We start from the raw sequence: 21,232 nt of genomic DNA, 5'->3' as shown, positions 1-21,232 counted from the left end.
ATATGACCCATATTCCCCAACAAGGAGGGTCCATGTGGAGGTGGGAGGACAGGGAGGAGGCTAACAATGGTACCAACTTCACTGTATTCACTGAGTACAAAACTAATAAAATATGTGATCTATGCTATGTTAAGCAGTTATGTTTAACAATGACATTTAAAATCTTTTCTCCCAGACAGTCAGTGCGTCTAGTGCCAGAAGGTGCTACATGGGCGACTGGGGGAAAATAAACAATATCTGTCCAACTCATGGTCTAACCTACTTAGCAGCAAATAACATGTTGTGATGCCCACACAAGTGCAATAGTGGCACGCAGCCATGGTGGGGAACCAATTGCTTTTGATTTAGTTAACTTATCCCCTCAGTGGTATGGGACCCATAGCTGAATCTGGGAAAGAAATCAAAGCCATATTCAAACATAATCCCACTCTCCAATATCAAGCTAACATCAATCATGGGCTACAAGAGGGCCTACATCTATTAAATTCTCTATTAAAAAAGTATGGTTTATCTCATTTGTCCTGGTGCTAACTTACTCTCCATTGGAAAAACTTCTTCTCTTTTTCAGATAGACGTAGATCCTCAGGAGAGAGCCATCCCATCATATCTCAAAAGGGCCCTGACTGAAAAAAGAAAAATTGACGAAACAAGTAAGGGTGCTGTTTTCCTGATGAACCGGATATCAGCACAAGGGGGAAGGAGACCAATACAGAGAAAAATCATCTCCTACCAAATCAGAGAGCCAGAGCCTCAGAGGCCCCCAACACCTCATCACTGAAGCAGACCAAAAATGAACCCAACTTGGCTCAGGGAAATTTTGTGGAAGAGGGGGCGGAAAGAATGTCAGAGCCACATGTTGGGTCATTATATGCAGAGACATTTATCCTACCCATAACTGTGGACTAACTTCACAATGCATGACCCCCATACCTCAATAAGGAGGGGCCAATGGTGAGGGGTTAGGTCATGGATAAGCCTAATAATGGTACCAAACTGACTGTATTTGCTGAATACAAAACTAATTAATAATAAATAAATAAATAAATAAATAAATAAATAAATAAATAAATAAAATCTTTCCCCCCATTTGTTGCAATTTAAAAACATATCCTTCAACCAATGTTTTCTTACCATTTGAAATTTCTACTACGGAAGAGCTGTGGATGAGAAGTCCCATTTTTATGAAAAGTCCCAGCCAGAAATACTGCTGATGCTGTGGAAGTAGCAAGTCCAAATCAATAGAAAATTACCCCGTATGTTCATGGAGAACAAGGCACTCAGGAAGAAAAGTCTTGGAGATGAGTTAAAGGTGATGAATGGGCTGAGATGGGAAGTGATGAGAAGAAAGGTCTGCTGATTGTTCGAGGTCAATCGACAGCCTTTCTTGTCGTGTTATGTTTCGCTCCTAAAGATGCAGAGAAAATGTTCCTTTAATGTACCAGCCTGATACAGAGGCAGATGGGAGTAAGTGGGGAGAACATTTAAGGACACATTATCCTCTTCCACACCCAATTCTGTGACAGGTGCCTACCAATGAGAAGCAGAAAATAAGCCTTAGGATTCCATAATGTCTCTAGGAGCCTATAATGTGGCCAGCCACCAGTAGAGGAGTTAAGTGGTAAAACCATCCCCATTTATAGCTCCTTCAAGTTCAGCATACAGTTCAGTTGCATTGAAGTGTAGCAGTCAACTTTGATAGGAAATTGCCCTTACAGAAAGCAAAGAAATATCTTCAAGGCAGCACATAACAGCACCAAAGGAGATGAGAACAGATAGGGAGAAATACTGGACACCGGGTGTGAAAGGTCAGACTTCATAGGAGTGACTTTCACCAATCCCTCTTGGCCAACTGTGAGTGACAAAGGTTGATTGTTTCTCTTGCTTAGATGTGAAGCACCTGGTTTGAACAATATGAAAACATTTCAAGGCTGCACAGAAGCAGGGATTCCTAGTACTTTGGATGTGTTACGGTTTGCTGACAGGAAATGGATTATAAAATATGTCTGCCAGGTGGCAAGTCTTCCAGACCAATTTTAGTATAAAGCTACAAACATACTGTAGCACAGAGGAGCTTCATAATAAAATATACATTATTGTCACTATGTAGTTGTCCATTTCATATTGCTATCCATGAATGAACATGCTAAGCCATTAACAAACACATGAAATTTGTTCCAAATCTGGACAAAATTTTTCATGTGCAGATCTACCATACATAGGTTGCTCTGTCCAAATATGTGTGAAACAACTCTTCATCCAGAGTCTACATTTGTCCTTGTTTTTTGTTGCAGTCAGTAAAAGTGGTCATGTGTGATCAGAACAGAAGTTTTCAGGAATAATTTATGAACTGACTAGATTGCTTCCAGAGGGACTACCTTAATTGCACATGCAAACCATGTATGGCTTGTGTGAAATCAGTGTTCTGTGGAGTTTCTTTTCTTTTCTTTTTTCATCACTGTTATTCCAAGTTAATAAATGCCGCCCACCTTGGAGATAAATGTTCCTGAATGGTCTCCTCCAGGTGACTCTAACAGTGGCACAAACACCTCATTAATCTGAAGTGGAATAATTATGCTCATTGTTAACCCTAATTATCTTTGTGTGTGTACATGTACATCTAAACACACACGTGAATGTGTGTGGATGCATGTGCATGTATGTGTACATATGAGGCTGCATGTTTACATGAAGTGTCTTCCACTATCCTCCCAACTTAATTTTATTTATTTATTTATTTATTTATTTATTTGAGAGCAACAGGCACAGACAGAAAGACAGATAGAGGGAGAGAGAGAGAATGGGCGCGCCAGGGCTTCCAGCCTCTGCAAACGAACTCCAGACGCGTGCGCCCCCTTGTGCATCTGGCTAACGTGGGACCTGGGGAACCGAGCCTCGAACAGGGGTCCTTAGGCTTCACAGGCAAGTTCTTAACTGCTAAGCCATCTCTCCAGCCCCCTCCCAACTTAATTTTGAGACAGTCTCTCACTGAGCCTGGAACTCACAGCCAGCTACCCAGGGATTCTCTCCCCTACAGTCCTCCTCCTCCTCCCTCCCCCTCCTTCTCCTCCTCCTCTTCTTCCTCAGCACTAGTAATGGAATAAGCTGTTAGAAAGGTAAAGAGGTAGTTAAGGGATTTTAGACCTAACATCTTAAAATATATCCAGCCATTTATCGCACCAGACCGTGGTTGAGCAGTTAGCATCACATCTTGAAAGCATCTTTGATTTCCATCATCGATAACAGCACAAATATGTGGCAGCCCTATGATCCTGTCCCTGGCTCCTGTGTATCCTTTCATTGAAGGGCTCCCTCACCTGTAGGGAAGGCTTGATTTGAAAGTGGCTTTCTTTCTTTCTTCTTTGCATTTATACCAAGTACTATGAGTCATGTGAGTCTGCTGTGCCTGTCTGAATCACCCATCGCCAGGGCAAGGGCTTTCCATGCTGTGAGGTTAGAGATGACTGCAATCTCTGATTTCATGTTCATTTTTGTGGCCTATGTACAGAGTTCATATTTCCACACATATGTATAGTTGCACATGCCCTGTGTGAACATGCATGTGGAGGCCAAAGTTTGAAGCCAGGTGTCTTCTTCAATTGCTCGGGCTCACATGATTTTTTAAAGTTATATCTTAGGATGTGTATGTGCTCACCAAAGCAACGTCAGATAGGCACTATTGTCAGTGTGGACATCCTCAAACGCTTACATCTTAGGGCTTCACTTGAAAATCTCAGCAACTACAATGGATTTTTATTTTTACCTGATTCCTTCAGACAGACGCATTGTTCTAATTTTGCATATTAGAAGATTGAAAAATTGATTTTCTTTTCAGACAAGAAGGAAGTAGTAACACTTTAAAAATAATTACTGCTGGTTATATCTTTCAGTATCTGCTATACAAGGGCCTATGTTAATTCTACTCTGACCTCAAGACCATAGCAAATGAGTAGGAGCCTTGAGGTGGGAGATAAGTGTTACCTATCTCAGGTGTTTTCCTTTAAAGCCTGACCAGTTGGAATGTCTGCTGCACTAAATGCCCAATCTTAGAAAACATGTTGAGCCACGTGATTCTGCTGACTTGTTGCATTCTCCTGTTGTCACGTTTATTGTCTACTTTTACTTTGTCAATCTGCTTTTTATTGCAACCCTCATGCAATTCGTTAAGAAAATACTTAATTTTAAATTAAATTCAGCGTAGCAACAAAGTAATTCCACAGCTCAGATATCACCACATACAATTTCACTAGTCACCCCAGGGTTCAAAAGAATAAAATTATGAGTAGAGAAGATTTATGTTACTGTTTTGATATAGGGTTTTATGTAGGCAAGGCTGGCCTTGGACTCTCTATGTATTGAACTTCTGGTCTCCTGCCTCCACCTTTTTTCCAGGTGATTACAAGTGTGTGCCATTACACCTGGTTTAGAATATAAAAGATTTTAATTTCCTGTTATATAAATTATTTATATGATTGTTTTGGTTCCAAACTTGTCTTTAGGTGATACGTCATAGGAACATTATTTAAGACTTGGAATTTTAGATTAAGATTATTTAAATAATAATACTATCAATATCTTCAAAACCAAACTTTAAGCTGTGAAATCCAATTAGAAATAGTTCTGTAGATCTTCTGAAATTAACAGGCAATTATCTGTTAGATATGCTCCCCTCCCCCAGCTGATGAACATTAGTTGTCTGACTGTAATTGCAGTTGAACTTTCTAGTTTCAATGAAGCTTTACATAAAAAAAATGATTATATTGGGAAAAAATCCTCACAAAAGCAGTGCAGGAAAACCAACTACAATTTGTGGTACATATAATTATCTTCTCTTTCAGAGTAGGATGTACTTTTGGCTCTTGTATTATCAAATATATAGGGGACTGTCATTTGTTTTACAGTTGGTGACCCCACATCATATAAAAATAATTTACTGTGTCATGTGTCTTGAATCATGGAAATCAATAGCTTAAATATTGAGACACCTCAATTAGATAGTGCCAAGAGCAAGATCTGCCTCTTTCTTTCCTCTGTCATTTAAATGGGAAGTATCACACAACAGTGATTTTTTTGGATGGAAGGAAGAATATATTATAACTAGTTGTTATATATAAAGGAGATTTCCCAGGATTCAGTAGATGGTTAAGTGGTTCAAAGTGCTTGCTATACACTTCTGATCACTAGAGTTTGGACACCAGAATTCAAGTAAAGCTGGATGCAACTTGAACATGCATTTGTAATCCTAAAACGCATATACTGCAATGGGATGGGGAGTCAGGAGAAGCCTGAAGCTAGTAGTCCAGAGAGTCTGGCATTCACAGCCTCAGAAACAAGAGAGGCTCTATCTCAACCAAGAATGAAGGTGAGGACTGACATGTTGAAGTTGTCCCCTGACATCCACATGCACATCATAACATGTTTGTGCCCATACCTACACACCACAAACACACACACACAGACATGTGTGCACATACCCATATACACATACTTGATAATCCCATTCAAGTGAGTAAAGAATTATGATGAACGTATTATTATGAATAGCATGTGTGAGCTAGATTTGTTAATGCATTGATTGGTTTGTTTCTACAACATCTTTATTTTATTTTCATGGGTTTCAGGAGTTGATCAGAGTGCTAACTGAGGACACAGAACACAGATGATCCATCCGGCCACTCAGCCCTATTCTTCCACACATCACTCCTCCAAAGTCATCAGCATCCGGGGATTAGACACAGTAAGATTAATGACCTGAAGAATGAACTTCGGTCTCTCTCTATAGCAGTATAAAATTTAAGGTGTCATTATAAAAGAGTCTAAACCATGAATCTCTGCAATCCACCACTGATCACACACATGTATCAATGCCAGTGATGTATTAAAGATGAGACCCATACAGTTGGCTCACTATCATTTTAGGGCAATGTTTTAAGCATAATATAGCCAAGAACAACATCATGATTGAGACGAGCAAATGATGTATCCAGTATTATAAGTGGTCAAGTGAGATTATAAAGCACAGATTTCTATTTTTCCCATGGCCTGGCATAGATTTTAGCATATTAGATTGAACTAACACACAACCCCACATTTACCATGGTTGAAATTCAAAGATTTAGTGGATGCTGGGATTCAATCTAAGAAGAGTTGCACTTTGGAATCTTCCTTTCAAAATTGTCATAGCTTTGTAGAAAATGGTATCCATTATTCTGTTTTTTATTTCTAAGAATTGGGCTTTTTTTTTGTTCTTGTATCTATTGTGTGTGTGTGTGTGTGTGTGTGTGTGTGTGTGTGTGTGTGTAAATGGACTGTCCATATGTACACTTTTGGAAGCCAAAGGAAGATACTAGCTATCCTCTTCTCCTTAATTTCCTAAGAAAAGACTGTCACTTAATGAAGACCCACACGTTTCAGTAGTATATCTGACCTGGGAGCATGAGTGACCCCTCACAGCTGGCATTGCAGGTATGCATGGACACGCTTGCATTTTTATGTGGGTTCTGAGAATTGAACTCAGGTCCTCGTGGTTGGACAGCAACTACTCTTACTTGCTGAGACAATTCCCCAGACCTATTTCATGTTTTAATGTGTGGTTTTTAATATTTTTTAAATTTTATTATTAGAGAAAGTGAGAGACAGAGAGAGAAAGAGAATTGGTGCACCAGGACCTCAGCCATGGAAATTATACTTCAGATGCCTGTGCCACCTACTGGGCATGTGTGACCTTTTGCTTGCCTCACCTTTGTACATCTGGCTAATGTGGGATCTGGAGAGTACAACCCAGCCCTAATTTGTATTTTAAACAATTTCATACATGCATATGACATATGTTGATTAGATGTGTTGTTACTTTCTCTTGTCTCCATACTACCCCATTTACCTACTTTTTCTTAATTAACACCACTTCTATTTTGAAATCTCGTGTGTGTGTTTGTATGTGTGTGTGTGTGTGTGTGTGTGTGTGTGTGTGTGTGTGCACTGACGTCAACCACGGTTGCCTGCATGAGCGTGAGTGTGGAGTTCTAACTACACCATATACAACTGGCAACCCTACAAACGAAAATGTCTCCCCCTCAACTACCAACCATCACCATTATTCTCTATTTTTAACTGCTCATGAGAATAAAGAATTTATCAAATGACTAATCCTCCATGCCAAAATAGTATGGTTATGAGCAGCAAAATCTCATTATATAGTCTGGCCTTACACAGAATATGCCCATAGGCCACAGAGCCACAGTGAATTAACGAAAAGACCTTTTGGAAAGCTGCCAGGGAAGAAAAGACAACTAGCTTTAATAAAGCCCAACTGTCAGCTATATAGAGAAAGTTCCAGAAAATTGGTCCAGCTGTCATAGGATGACTTGGCTGGAATATAAGGTCAAAATTATGGGGGAATTGGCTGTCTTAGCAGAATGAAGACATATGCAAGAGAAAGTCAAGCCAGTACCTGGAGAACCTCTGCTGCAGGCTGTGCATCTGGACCCTGTTGTGCTCCGACTCCAGGGTCACCTCCCGCAACCGCTTCTCGCTTTGAAGGCGCAAGTGTCTCTCCTCTTCCAATTCATGGATCAGCTTCTCACGCTGTGAAATGCACAAAGGGAAGGACTTTTCATGAGTTGTTTATGAGCAAATTAATTAGTAACAGCTGTGGGTTCCTACAGGTTTTCTTCTGTTCTGTTTCTATAGTTCCATACAAAGATATAAGGAAAGTTTATATTTATATGTGTATTCAATTGCAGTGGCAATCTTATGAAGTAGAATCTCTGAATAATATTTTCTTATATATGAACAAAATAAAGATGAAAGATTTAAATGTGTTTAGAATCATAGATACCAGAAGGTGATCGTTTTTGAGGGATCTGAAGAAACATCTGTCAGTAAAGTGTTTTCTGAGCACATGTGAGGACTTGATTTTAACCCAAAGAGTTCACATTTATTTTTAAAGACAAGCATGGTGGTTTGTGCTTATAATCCCAAAACTAGGGAGGTGGATATAGGAGAATCCTGGGGCTCATGAGCCAGACAGTCTAGTCTAATTTGTCAGGGACAGGCCAATGAGAAACCATGTCTCAAAAAGACAGGGATGGTGGGCTGGAGAGATGGCTTAGCGGTTAAGCACTTGCCTATGAAGCCTAAGGACCCCGGTTCGAGGCTCGGTTCCCCAGGTCCCACGTTAGCCAGATGCACAAGGGGGCGCATGCGTCTGGAGTTCATTTGCAGAGGCTGGAAGCCCTGGCGCGCCCATTCTCTCTCTCTCCCTCTATCTGTCTTTCTCTCTGTGTCTGTTGCTCTCAAATAAATAAATAATTAAAAAAAAAGACAGGGATGGTTCCTGAAGAAGGATACCTGACACTTTGATACATATATGGTTATACATGTAAACAGATATTCACAGCCCTGCATGGCTTTACTCTGTAACTTAAATAATTTTTACTATATATGATGGTTTTCTCTAAGCAACTATGACTCTGCCCCCATAATACCATCAAGTGCCTTAGTAACTTAGATAATAAGAACATCATTATGCATTCAAAATTACTTAATCTCTTTAGGCTTTGGAATATACTTTAACAGAAAAGAAGATCCCTATTTCTATGAAAATAATTTTAAGTTAATTATACTACAGTTTTGTCACTTTAGGCCAAGGCCACACAAAGGATCTTATAACTAAAAGTGAGATTCATGAAACATTTGGCAACAGTGAAAAGTTTCTGAAGACACAAAAGCCAACTGAGAATCAAACACCTAACAAATCCAAGGTATTTTTGGCATCCTTTCCCCACACCCAATCAATGACTTCACTGCAGACGTGGTTCCTAACACTTAACATGTGAACTTCTCATTGTTGATCAGAAACTCAAATGGCTAGTCAATTCTGAAAGATAGTGACGACACTCTACATCCTGTCAAATATTCAGACAAGATTTAATTCTTTACATAAAAATAAATGTGCATATACAGCTTTTTGGCCTGAAAATTTGCTTCAGACTTTAATATATGGTAGTAGTATATGTGCATGAAAGAAATGTTGTAAAATAAATTTCTTTGTGATTTATTATCAGTAATGTTTGAATACACACACACACACACACACACACACACACACACACTGCCTGAATTGCTTAAAATTTTATCAGATACAAAGGGTTGCAAGTGGAAAAACATTAAAGAACCCTGAATTAGACTAAGGAGCTAATGAGAAAAATGGTTAAGAATTACTTTCCGTTCTGTCCAGTCCATAGTGCCAACTCTGTTACACTGATGCCATCTTTGAGCTCTTTGGGTTTTGGTGATTTCTTGCCTTTTGGCTGCTGCTAAATCCTCTCAATACTTTGTATAAAGAATATGCAGTCTTCTGATAAATTCTAAAGATTCAATGCCTTCCTATAAGGGCCATATGTTCCTAAGGAGGACAGAGGGAAGAAGGAGCCATCTTATTGAAGTCAATCAAATGTTATGATTCCATGCTATGGAATATTTAGGGTTAAATGTGAGTCCCTGCACAGGGCATGCTCACAGGGAGGGCTCCGAATTTTGGAAGGAAATTCTAGTGTATGAAAGGATAAGTTATACTGAGGACCATGAAGAGAACCTTAGACTGTAATTTAAAAATAGGCCAAACCACCTACTGTTTTTATAATAATAGAAAACTCGTGCATCTCACGAATGGGCATAAGGAATTAAAAGGGGACTGCGAGAGCCTGAATAAATGGTTATGCACACAGCTCAGATCCTTTCCATAGTGCCAACTCTGTTACACTGATGCCATCTTTGAGCTCTTTGGGTTTTGGTGATTTCTTGCCTTTTGGCTGCTGCTAAATCCTCTCAATACTTTGTATAAAGAATATGCAGTCTTCTGATAAATTCTAAAGATTCAATGCCTTCCTATAAGGGCCATATGTTCCTAAGGAGGACAGAGGGAAGAAGGAGCCATCTTATTGAAGTCAATCAAATGTTATGATTCCATGCTATGGAATATTTAGGGTTAAATGTGAGTCCCTGCACAGGGCATGCTCACAGGGAGGGCTCCGAATTTTGGAAGGAAATTCTAGTGTATGAAAGGATAAGTTATACTGAGGACCATGAAGAGAACCTTAGACTGTAATTTAGAATCTGTTCATTATTCTCCAAAATTACTTTCCCACACCCCTGCCTCTGTACGCGTGCTCTTGTTCCTGCCGTAAGAGGCCATTTGAGATCCCTCTATGGAAAATTCTAGGGCTACTTTCTCTGGAACAGGCTTTAATCATGCCCTCTAAAGCTTTTCCCTTCAACAATTTCTATTTCTCTCCCCCCTCTGAGTTCCAACATCCCCAACTAGTGCACTCTCCTCAAGGCCCTTACAGTTTCTGATTATATTTTTTAATAATTCCAAGTAGAGAGACAAATGATTTAGATAAAGGATCATATCTTTTGTGCATATGTACTTTATATTTTAAGCACATTACCCAATACATAGTAGTACTAAAAATACATCTGCTTATTGATTTTGGAGCTGATTTCTTGCTGAGTCCTTACTCTGCTTTCAAAACCTTGATAATCAGTTACTTTTATAGGCATCACCACAAATCAAAGTTTTTTTCTATCATTTTGAAATGTATAATTCTGGGAGTTTTTGAAAAGAAAGAAAAGATGTTTTGGAAGGGAAATATACTAAAATCAATTATCTGTAGAAATGGTTATAATTGTGGATTTTATATTATATTTATAATAAAACCTACGCATTTATCAATTATACACAATCATCATTCCTCTATGTATTTTTGCATGAATAGAAAGGGCATGGACAAGTCACCAAGTCACCTTTAGTAAAGGATTTGATAGAGTGTACTCTCCAGAAACTTTACTAGGTATGTTGTGGGAGGGATGAGGAATGTCATAGTTCAAAAACACATGCTATGAAAGACATGCAGTTTTGCAAAGAAAACAGGATCCTTTCTTACTTCAACTGGCTGGCATTGTGGTTCAGTTGGCAGAGTGCTTGCTTGGCATACACAGTGCTTTGGATTTAATATCCAGTGTCACATAAACTGGACATGGTGATGAATACCTGTAATGTCAGCACCCAGGACATGGGAGTAATCTTTGAGAATAAAGGGAGTCTGAGGCTGTCCTGGGCTATATTCCCATCTCAAAGGAAAAACCAAAAACAAACAAACACAAACAACAACAACAACAACAAAAAAAAAAAAAAACGGAGGAGAGAAGAGAAGGAGGGATTAATGAACAGAACATTATATACATTCATTCTGGGTCATATTGAAGTCTCTGATATGTAAATGAACCCCTTCATTTTCCAGTTTAATAATTTCTTCTGTCCATTATATGGATCTCTTTTCAAATATAGAAATATATACATGCACCACACACACACACACACACACACACACACACACACCCATACTCTACCACAGAGAATGATCAAGTGATTTTTATTTTTCACTAGTTATGTCCTTGGTATAAATTGATTTAGCCTCAGAGTAAGCTGATTTTTCTCCCAAAGTGTGTTCTGGAACTTTCTCAGCAGAAGGGGAAAAAGAGTGAGGGGCCTAGGAAATATTGCCTCTAAACCAACTTGGTAGTAGGGAGTCATGATACCTCTAGTCAATGATCTTGCTCACGTTCCACTACCAGAAACAGCAGCTCTGGCACTCGATCTACATTTCTCTGATCCAAACTCTGCTTCTTACCTTCCCTTAGGTAGTTCAGATCTACTATTCCACTTACTATAAGGTTCAAGTTTCTTCCACTGCAACTGAAAATTCAGAGAACAACATGCACATTGTGTGTTTATACCTGATTTCATTCAGGAGAAAAAAAATAGGTGAGTATATCCATATAAATTTTGAGATCATTTTTTCTATCTCTGTGAAGAAGAATGTTGATATTTTGATTGGAATTGCATTAAATCTGAATATTGCCTTTGGTAGGATTGCCATTTTTCACAATGTTAATTCTACATATCCAGGAGCATGGGAGGTCTTTCCGTATTCTTAAGTCCTTCTCAATGTCTTTTTTGAGTGTTTTTATTTTTATTTTTTTCATTATATAGATATTTCACTTCTTTGGTTAATGTTATTCCAAGGTATTTTTGTTGTTGTTGTTGATAATGCAAATGGGACAATGTTGCTTATTTCTTTGTCTGTATCTTTGTCATTTGCATATAGAAATGCTACTGATTTTGTACATTGATTTTATATCCTGCTACTTTGCTGTGGAATTAATAACCTTTAAGAGTTTTGGAATGGAGGCTTTCAGGTCTCTTACGTATAGAATCATGTCATCTGTGAACAGAGCTAACGTAACTTCTTCCTTTCCAATTGTATCCCTTTTATTTCTTTCTCCTGTCTTATGGCTTGAGCTAGAACTTCCAGTATTATATTGAAGAGCAGAGGTGAGAATGGACACTTCTGTCTTGTTCCTGATCTCAATGGGAATTCTTAAAGTCTCTCTCCATTAAGTATTATTTGGGCTTTAGGAGCTTTGTATATACAGTTTATTATGTTGAGATATAAACTGACCATGCCAAATCTCTCCAAAGTTTTGATCATAAAGTGATATTGCAGTTTGTCAAAGGCCATTTCTGAGTCTATCTAAATGATCATGTGGTTTTTGTGTTTAACCTTATTTATGTGGTGTATCACTTTGACAAATTTCCATATGTTGAATCACTCCTGAGTTCCTGGGATGAAGCCCACTTCATCAAGGTGGGTAATGCTTTTGATGTGTTGTTGGATTCAGTTTGAAAGGATTTTGCTCAGGATCTTTGCATCTAAGTTCATCAGGGAAATAGGCCTGTAGTTTTCTTTTCTTATGGTATCTCTGTCTGCTTTTGGAATTAGGGTGATAAAAGCTTCAGAGAAGGAGTTGGGGAGCTTTCCCTGTTCTCCGATTATGTGGCACAGTTTGAGAAAGATTGGATTGAGCTCTTCCATGAAGGTTTGATAGAATTCTGCTGAGAAACCATCTGATCTTGGACTCTTCTTTTGGGGGAGGCTTTTGATTACCTTTTCAATCTCAATGGGTGTGATAGGTTTGTTTAGGAGATTAATCTGCTCTGAGTTTAGCTTTGTTTGATGGTATGTGTCTAGGAATTTATCCATTTCCTCCATATTAGTCAGTTTTGTGGAGTAGAGATTTTTGGAATAAGTCCTGATAATTCTCCCAATTTCACTTGTGTCTGTTGTGATCTCTCCAGTTTCATTTTTAATTTTGTTGATTTAAGTGTCTTTTTTTTTTTTTTTTGCTTGATCAAATTGGCCAGGCATTTGTCAGTCTTGTTTATTTTTTCAAAGAACCAGCTCTTTGTTTCATCAATTTTCTTAATTGTTTTCTTAGTTTCCAGTTTATTAATTTCTGCTTTGTTCTTAATTATTTCTTTTCATATGTACGATTTTGGGTTGGATTCTTCTTGTTTTTCCAGCGACTTTATGTGGATAGTTAGGTTATTGATTTAGGATTTCTCTGTCTTTGTTATGAAGACATTTAGTGCTATGAATTTTTCCCTGAGCACTGCCTTCATTGTGTCCCATAAGGTTTGGTATGATGTGTTCTCACTACCATTCATTTCTGGAAATTTTGAAATTTCATTTTTATTTCATCCACTACTCATTTATTCTTTAAAAGTGTGTTGTTCAGTTTTAAGGAGCCAATGGGATTCTTGGTAGTCTGTTGTCATTAAATTCTAGCAATATAGCATTGTGATCTGATATCATACAGGGAATTATGTTAATATTCCTAAATATATGGAGGCAGGCTTTGTGACCCAGTGTATGATAGATTTTAGAGAAGGTTCCATAAGCTGCTGAGAAGACTGTGTAGTCTGTGGATTTGGGGTGGAATGTTCTGTAGATGTCCACTAGGTCTAATTGTTCTATGATTTTGTTTATTTCTCATTTCCCTGTTGATTTTCTGTTTGGATGATCTATCTATTGCTGATAATGGAGTGTTGCAGTCCCCAACTATGATGGTGTTTTTCATTATTTATGTTTTATTATCAAGTAGGTTTTATTTTATGAATTGCAGTGCCCCTGTGTTTGGTGCATAGAGATTTATGACTGTACCATCCACTTGATGGATCTTTCCCTTGATAAGTAGGAAGTGGCCTTCTTTGTCCTTTTTGATTATTTTTGGTTTGAAGTCTATTTTATCCAATATTAGTATTGCTACACCTACTTGTTTCTTATTCCCATTTGCTTTGAATATCATTTTCCACCCTTTCACCCTGAGGAGGTGCTGTCTTTGGTGGTGAGGTGGGTTTCTTGATGACAACAGATTATGGGGTCTAATTTTCTGATCCACCCTGTTAGCTTGTCTCTTGATGGGTACATTAAGGCCATTAAGATTTATGGTAATGACTGTGACATTTGATTTGATCCCTGCCTGTTTTTTTTTTTTTTTTTTTTTTTTTGGCTTCTCAGAGTTTGGTTATTGTGATATGATTCTTGTAGGCACTTGAGGTTCACTATTTGGTTCTTCTGGGTGGAGAATTTCCTGAAATACTCTCTGTAGGTTTTGTTTTGTGTTCATATAGTTGTAAAGCACAGTTTTGTCATGGAACCTTTTTTCTTTAATCATCTATTATGAGAGATAATTTTGCTGGGTAGAGGAGTTTGGGTTGGAAGCCATAGGTTCCTAGACTTTTTAGTGTTCCATTCCAGGCCTTTCTGGATTTCAGGGTTTCCACTGAGAAATCTGAAGTAATTCTGATGAATGAACCTTTATATGTAATGCAATACATAGATTTAATGCAATACTAATAAAAATCCCAATATCTTTCTTAACAGATACAGAAATAAATTATCACAAAATTCATATGGGAAGAATAAGGCCTCAGATATCCAAGCACATCCTCAGCAAAAGAAACACCTCTGAAGGCATCACCATACCTGATATAAAGCTATATTATCAAAACCATAGAAATTAAAAAATATTGGTACTGTCATAAAAACAGAAATATAAACCAATGGAATAGAATCGAGGACCCAGAGTTTGGGTCAAGTAACTACAGCCACTTGATATTTGACAAAGACCCCAACAATATAAGCTGGAAAAAAGACAGCATCTTCAACAAACAGTGCTGGACAAACTGGATAACCAGGAAATTGAAACTTGATCCATGAATCTTGCCATGCACAACTATCAAATCCAAATGGATCAAAATCCTCAATATGAGACCAGAAATTTAGTTACATTACTACTGGAAGAAAACATTGGAGGAACTTTCCATGAGACAGAAATGGGCAAAGACTTCCTGAACAAAACACCAGTAGCACAGGTTCTTAAACAGTCACTCAACCAATGGGATCACATGAAGCTGAAAAACTTCTTCACAGAAAAACATACAATAAGCAAATCCAATAGATTACACAAGAATGGGAGAAAATATTTTCTGAATAACCAACTGACAGAGCCACAGTCTCTAGAATCTACAAAGAACTCAAAAACTTAAACAAGAAAAAGTCAAACAACCCACTCATAAAATGTGGCAAAGAACTGGACAGGCAGTTCTCAGAGGAAGAAATATAAATGGCAAGCACACACTTAAGAAAATATTCATTATCCCTAATCATCAGGGAAATGAAAATTAAAACAGCTATGAGAGTCCACCTTACCCCAGTAAGGAGAGCAAACAATAAAAATCAAATGAAAATAAATGCTGGCGAGGATGTGGATAAATAGGAACCCTCATCCACTGTTGGTGGGAACGTAAATTGGTACAACCACTGTGAAAAGCAATATGGAGACTCCTGAAAAAGTTGACTACAGAGGTACGAACAGACCCAGTGTTGCAGTCCGGTTCGCATTGCTGGTAGAAATCACCCAACCAAGAGTAGCTTCTGGGAAAAAGAGGTTTATTTTGCCTTACAGGCTCGAGGGGAAGCTTCACAATGGCAGGGGAAAACGATGACATGAGCAGAGGGTGGACATCACCCCCTGGCCAACATAAGGTGGAACACAGCAACAGGAGGGTGTGCCAAACACTGGCATGGGGAAACTGGCTATAAAGCCCATAAGCCCACCCCCAACAATACACTCCCTCCAGGAGGCATTAATTCCCAAATCTCCATCAGCTGGGAACCTAGCATTCAGAATACCTAAGTTTATGGGGGACACCTGAATCAAACCACCACATTCCGCCCCTGGCCCCCATAAACTGATATCCATACATGATGTAAAATACAATGCATTCAGTCTGACTTTAAAAGTCCCCATAGTTTTTATCAATCTCAATGATGTTCATACATCCCCATAGTTTAAGATCTTTTAACTGAGCCATAATACCAAAATATAACCTCAAAAAACCCAGAATGGCACAGAATAAATATTCACACTGCAATAGATGGCATTGGGCATAGCAAAGAAACATTCAACCAATACAAGATTTAAAACAACCAGGGCAAACATCTGTAGCTTCAAGTCCAGCAACTCTAGCCAGTGACAAATCTTCAAGTCCGATAATTCTAACCAGCAATGAGTCTCTGGCATTCCAATTCCGCCCCTCCAGCTAGGCTACTCATAGTCCTGGGAAACTTCATCGGGGCCGGCAGCTCCTCGGCAGTCATCTCATGGTCCCGGCATCTCCACTGGGTCTCCACTGCAAGCCACGGTTCATCCTCATGGCCCCATGGGGTCTCTATGCAGGCAACCAGCAAACCCGCTTCACATTGCCCATGGCCATTTCCAAAACACAAGACCGTGTTGCAAACTCAATGACCCTCTTTCCAGAATTTTTTATACTCCACGATACCAGGTAGGTGCCAATTTGTTAATCCAGGGGGGAATAAAGCAGACTTTGAAGAACAGGACAGTCCTTGAGCACTCAGGCCCCTTCAAAAGAGTCGACATTCTTCTTGTTGCCCCAGCGCAGGTCAGCTAGCCCAGTCTTAAAGGTTGTAATCTCTCAGTTGCAGCTGAATGGGCAACAGTTCACCCAAAGATTTTTCTTTCTGTGCCATATCCCTCTACTCACACCAGTTCATTTCTACGCAAAGCAACCCTGCACAACTTCTCAGGGCATGGGCATAAGAGCAAGCTTCTCACACAAACTGCTAGCCCAGTCCAGGAAAAGTTCTTTCTCACCCTCATAAGCCAAACCTCACAGTCCATAGTTCTTACTGCCTTCAGGTCTTTCAGCTCAGACCAGAATAGCCCATCAAGCTGTACTTACAGCACTGCAAGGCATCTCTTAGGCCAAGGTTTCAAATCCTCCCACATTCCTCTTGAAAATCAGCTCCAAAAGGCCGAAGCCACACAGTCAGGTGTCTAGCAGCAATCCCACTCCTCGGTACCACTTTACTGTTGCAGTCCGGTTCGCATTGCTGGTAGAAATCACCCAACCAAGAGTAGCTTCTGGGAAAAAGAGGTTTATTTTGCCTTACAGGCTCGAGGGGAAGCTTCACGATGGCAGGGGAAAACGATGACATGAGCAGAGGGTGGACATCACCCCCTGGCCAACATAAGGTGGAACACAGCAACAGGAGGGTGTGCCAAACACTGGCATGGGGAAACTGGCTATAAAGCCCATAAGCCCACCCCCAACAATACACTCCCTCCAGGAGGCATTAATTCCCAAATCTCCATCAGCTGGGAACCTAGCATTCAGAATACCTAAGTATGGGGGACACCTGAATCAAACCACCACACCCAGTTATTCCCTTACTGGGCATCTACCCTACAAGCTCCATACCTCAATCCAGAGAGATTTGCTCGACCACATTTACAGTAGCTCAATTCATAATAGCTAAAAGCTGGAATCAACCCAGCCGTCCATCATTAGACAAATGCATAACTAAGATGTGGTATATCTGCATGATGGAATTCTACACAGCAGCAAGGTAAAACAACACAATGCAATTTGAAGAAAAAATTGTCGAACCTGGAACAGATCATTCTCAGTGAACTCACCCAATCACAGAAAGATAATTGCTACATAGTCTCACTAATCTACAGCTCCTAACATGAATCTACCTGGGATTCCAACATACCTAGCAAGCATCTCAAGGACCCAACAATATGGAGGATAGAGATAGAGCAGAGGGTAAGAGAGGGGGGAACAAAAACCAGACCCAAACAGCAATGGTACCATAAAATTCTACATTCTAAAGACAGACAAAATGGTTGAACCTTTACCAGGCCTTTAGAGGAAATACCTGAATCACAAGGCCCTGGAGAGGGTATGATGAAGACTGACCTTTATCTCCTTCTGTTTCTGTTTCCTCTTTCTCCTCTCTCTCTTCTCTCAATCTATTTTATATTACTTGTATTTTTCTTTTTTTCTGAAACTCCTAATACTAGCATGTGGCTATCATCCACAATGAGCTCTTTATCAGAGAGACCTACAAGGTTTCACAAAAGAAGAAAGATTCTGTCAGAGTACTTGATAACCCACCAAAGTTTAGTGCTAAGACCCTACTGCTAAAGACACCATATGCTGTTGGCACATAACATGGAGTGACATGGCTGGAAGATGGAAGAGAGTCAATCCCTAGACAGCACATCTAGTGTCAGAAGTGCTACATGAGTGACTGGGGGAACATGCCCAATATCTGTCCAGGCAACTCATGGTCTAAGCTACTCAGCAACAAGTGTGCTGTTTTCTTGGTAAGCCTGGTACCAATATAATGGTGAAGGAGATAGACACAGAGAACAGTTAACTCCAATCAAGCCAGATATCCAGAAACACAGGGGCTCCTGCGCCCTCATCACTGAAGCAAACCTAAAATGAGCCAAACACAGCTCAGGGAAATTTGAGTAAGAGGGACCAGAAAAAATGTCAGAGTCACACATTAGGTCATGATACACAGAGATATTGCTTCCTACTCATAACTGATGGCTAACCCCTCAATGCATGACCCATACTCCACAACAAGGAAGGTCCCTTTGGAAGGGGGAGGAAAGGGAGAAGGCTAACAATGTACCAACGTGGCTGTATTCACTGAGTACAAAACTCATTTAAAAAGAAATAAAAAGAGGCAATTGGAGAGATGGCTTAGGTGCTTAAGGTTCAGTTCCCCAGGACCCACATAAGACAGATGCACAAGGTGGAGGTGGAGTTTGTTTCAAGCAGCTAGAGGGCCTGACATGCCCATTCTCTCTCTCTCTCTCTCTCTCTCTCTCTCTCTCTCTCTCATAAATAAAAATAAAGTACTAATAATTAAAAAAAAATACAAAAGTGGAGGAGCCATGGGGGCTCTCTGTCCCAACTGTGGCCAGAGGCCTGGAGCCTTGCTCCAAATCTTACACATTTATGACAAATAGCTTATGCATCACAAATCATGATGTTGACCTAAGAAAGCCTGTCTTGAAAGAAAAAAAAAATTGGTGAGGATAGAAAACCATACCCAGATGAGTTAAACAAAATGGAATCAGCAAAATATACCCATTTCCAACAGGTTTCTGTCCATGATGCGTGTCAAGAGCCATATTCATTCATTTCCATCCTTCTAATGAATCTGCCCTCTACTACCTCACATGACCTCAAAGGCACATTGTGATTAGTGCTGAGGACCAAGTGTGCCTACATATATGAAAACACCACACCACAAAACATACACTTGCCAAGAAAATAAAAAAGGAAAAAATTATAGAAAAAAATATTTAAGTGAGACTGGAAAATGCAACCAGTGTCTATTTTTCTCTGTTTTTGTTTGAATTGCATGTTTTAATAGTCGGGTGTATTCATTAGAAAATATACAATAATAGTCCAATAATGAAAACACCAGGACATTTGATCAAGAATAATTGTACACATATAAAATAAAACATTGCTCAGTAAATAAAACAATGAGATACTGATAGATAGATATCAAAAGCAGCATCTGAGTGAAAGAAGCTGGTCCTAAAGGCGCTCCAAAGGATTACATCTACATTCTGATTCTACTTTGAACTCAGCCTCTAGATGCTAGGTAAGACCTCTTCCATTAAGCTACATTGGCTATACCCTTCTCTCTCTCTCTTTTTGTTACTCTTTTTCTTCTTCGTCTCCTTCTTCTTCCTCCTCCTCCTCTCCTCCTCCTCCTCCTCCTCCTTCTCCTTCTTCTTTTTCTATGTCTACTACTTTTTCTCCCTTATTTCTCTATCCTTTTCTTCTCCTTCTCTTTCTACTCTTTCTCCTCTTCCTCCTTCTTCCCCTCTCTCTCTAATTTCTATTACCTAGAATGGTTTTAAGCTACTAAGTGGGTATGTTAAAATTTCAGAGGGAGAGACAGAGTGGAATAAAAGCCACAAATGTCAAATATAGAGTATAAATAAATGCCAGTATTCTAGACCTAATATTTGGTAAATCTCATTATTTCTGAGGGTGAAAATTTTGGCAAAGATTCAAAGAATTTGGAAAAGATATTGTTGGGCATGGTATGGAAATTCTAGATCAACATGTGCTACCAATATTTTCAGAAGAATGTTCAGTATAACAGCAATGGCCTCATCACGTTTAACACACCTCCATGTGTTCCGCCTAGTGGATGCAATCCATGCACAAAGAAGTGCGGCCTGTGGCCTGCTGGGGGTGTTCTCTGATGCTTGTTATTGAATAAGTTGCCATGTCTCCTTTCAACACACTCTCTGAAATGTGCTGTTTATAAGATCTATGCTGTGGGGCTGGGCAGATTTCTTTGTAAAATATTTGTCTTGTAAGTATGAGGACCTGAGACTGAACACCAGTACCCGTGTGAAACAGTGGGCATGGTTGTATGTAATCCCAACTCTGAGGATGCAGAAATGAGCAGACACATGTGCGCACAAGAAATAAGATATTTCTTGTGAACTTTTCATGATTAATATTTTTAAATTATGGGAGAAACCTCCACACTCTTCGATAATGTGAGGATCTTAAGTATGGTGAGCAATGAGCAGAGGTTATTAGAGAAGGTTATAGATGTTAAATGATTATTCTTGGAGTTGAGGCAAAAATGCATAATATTATTTAAGAAATGTGGAATCTGACAAACAAGAACCTGTGATGTGACAGAGATTTAAGTCAAACACCTTACCAGCAAAGATACGTACTTTTGATTCAATGATAAAGCACAGTACATGGCATTTAAACAAAATTATTTACATCATCTGTATAAGCTTGTTCATTAATGTCCAAAATGTCAATGGTATTTCTGTGCATTTCCAAGTGACCATATAATGGGCACTAAAACTTTAAAAATTACAGACACCAAGCAACACTATTCATAGACTTGTTATATGAGAATCTAAAACTAACAGCTAATTTTATTCTTCA

The 21,232-nt window shown here is 39.1% G+C and overlaps 1 protein-coding gene across 6 annotated transcripts in view; it reads right to left on the bottom strand.

Moving 5' to 3' along the window:
- Nckap5 (NCK associated protein 5) overlaps positions 1–21,232 on the bottom strand; it is a 1,019,391-nt gene that overhangs the window by 495,224 nt on the left and 502,935 nt on the right. For all 6 annotated transcript variants that reach the window (XM_004659647.2, XM_045151370.1, XM_045151371.1 and 3 more), the window contains one exon: positions 7,448–7,581. In XM_004659647.2, coding sequence (XP_004659704.2) covers positions 7,448–7,581 — 134 coding nt within the window. The remainder of the gene's footprint in view (positions 1–7,447; positions 7,582–21,232) is intronic.

This window comes from Jaculus jaculus, chromosome 5 (genome assembly GCF_020740685.1).
Source record: "Jaculus jaculus isolate mJacJac1 chromosome 5, mJacJac1.mat.Y.cur, whole genome shotgun sequence".
Lineage (NCBI taxonomy): Eukaryota > Metazoa > Chordata > Mammalia > Rodentia > Dipodidae > Jaculus > Jaculus jaculus.
Note: the sequence above shows the minus strand (reverse complement) of the source record. Positions and strands in the feature narration are given on the sequence as shown.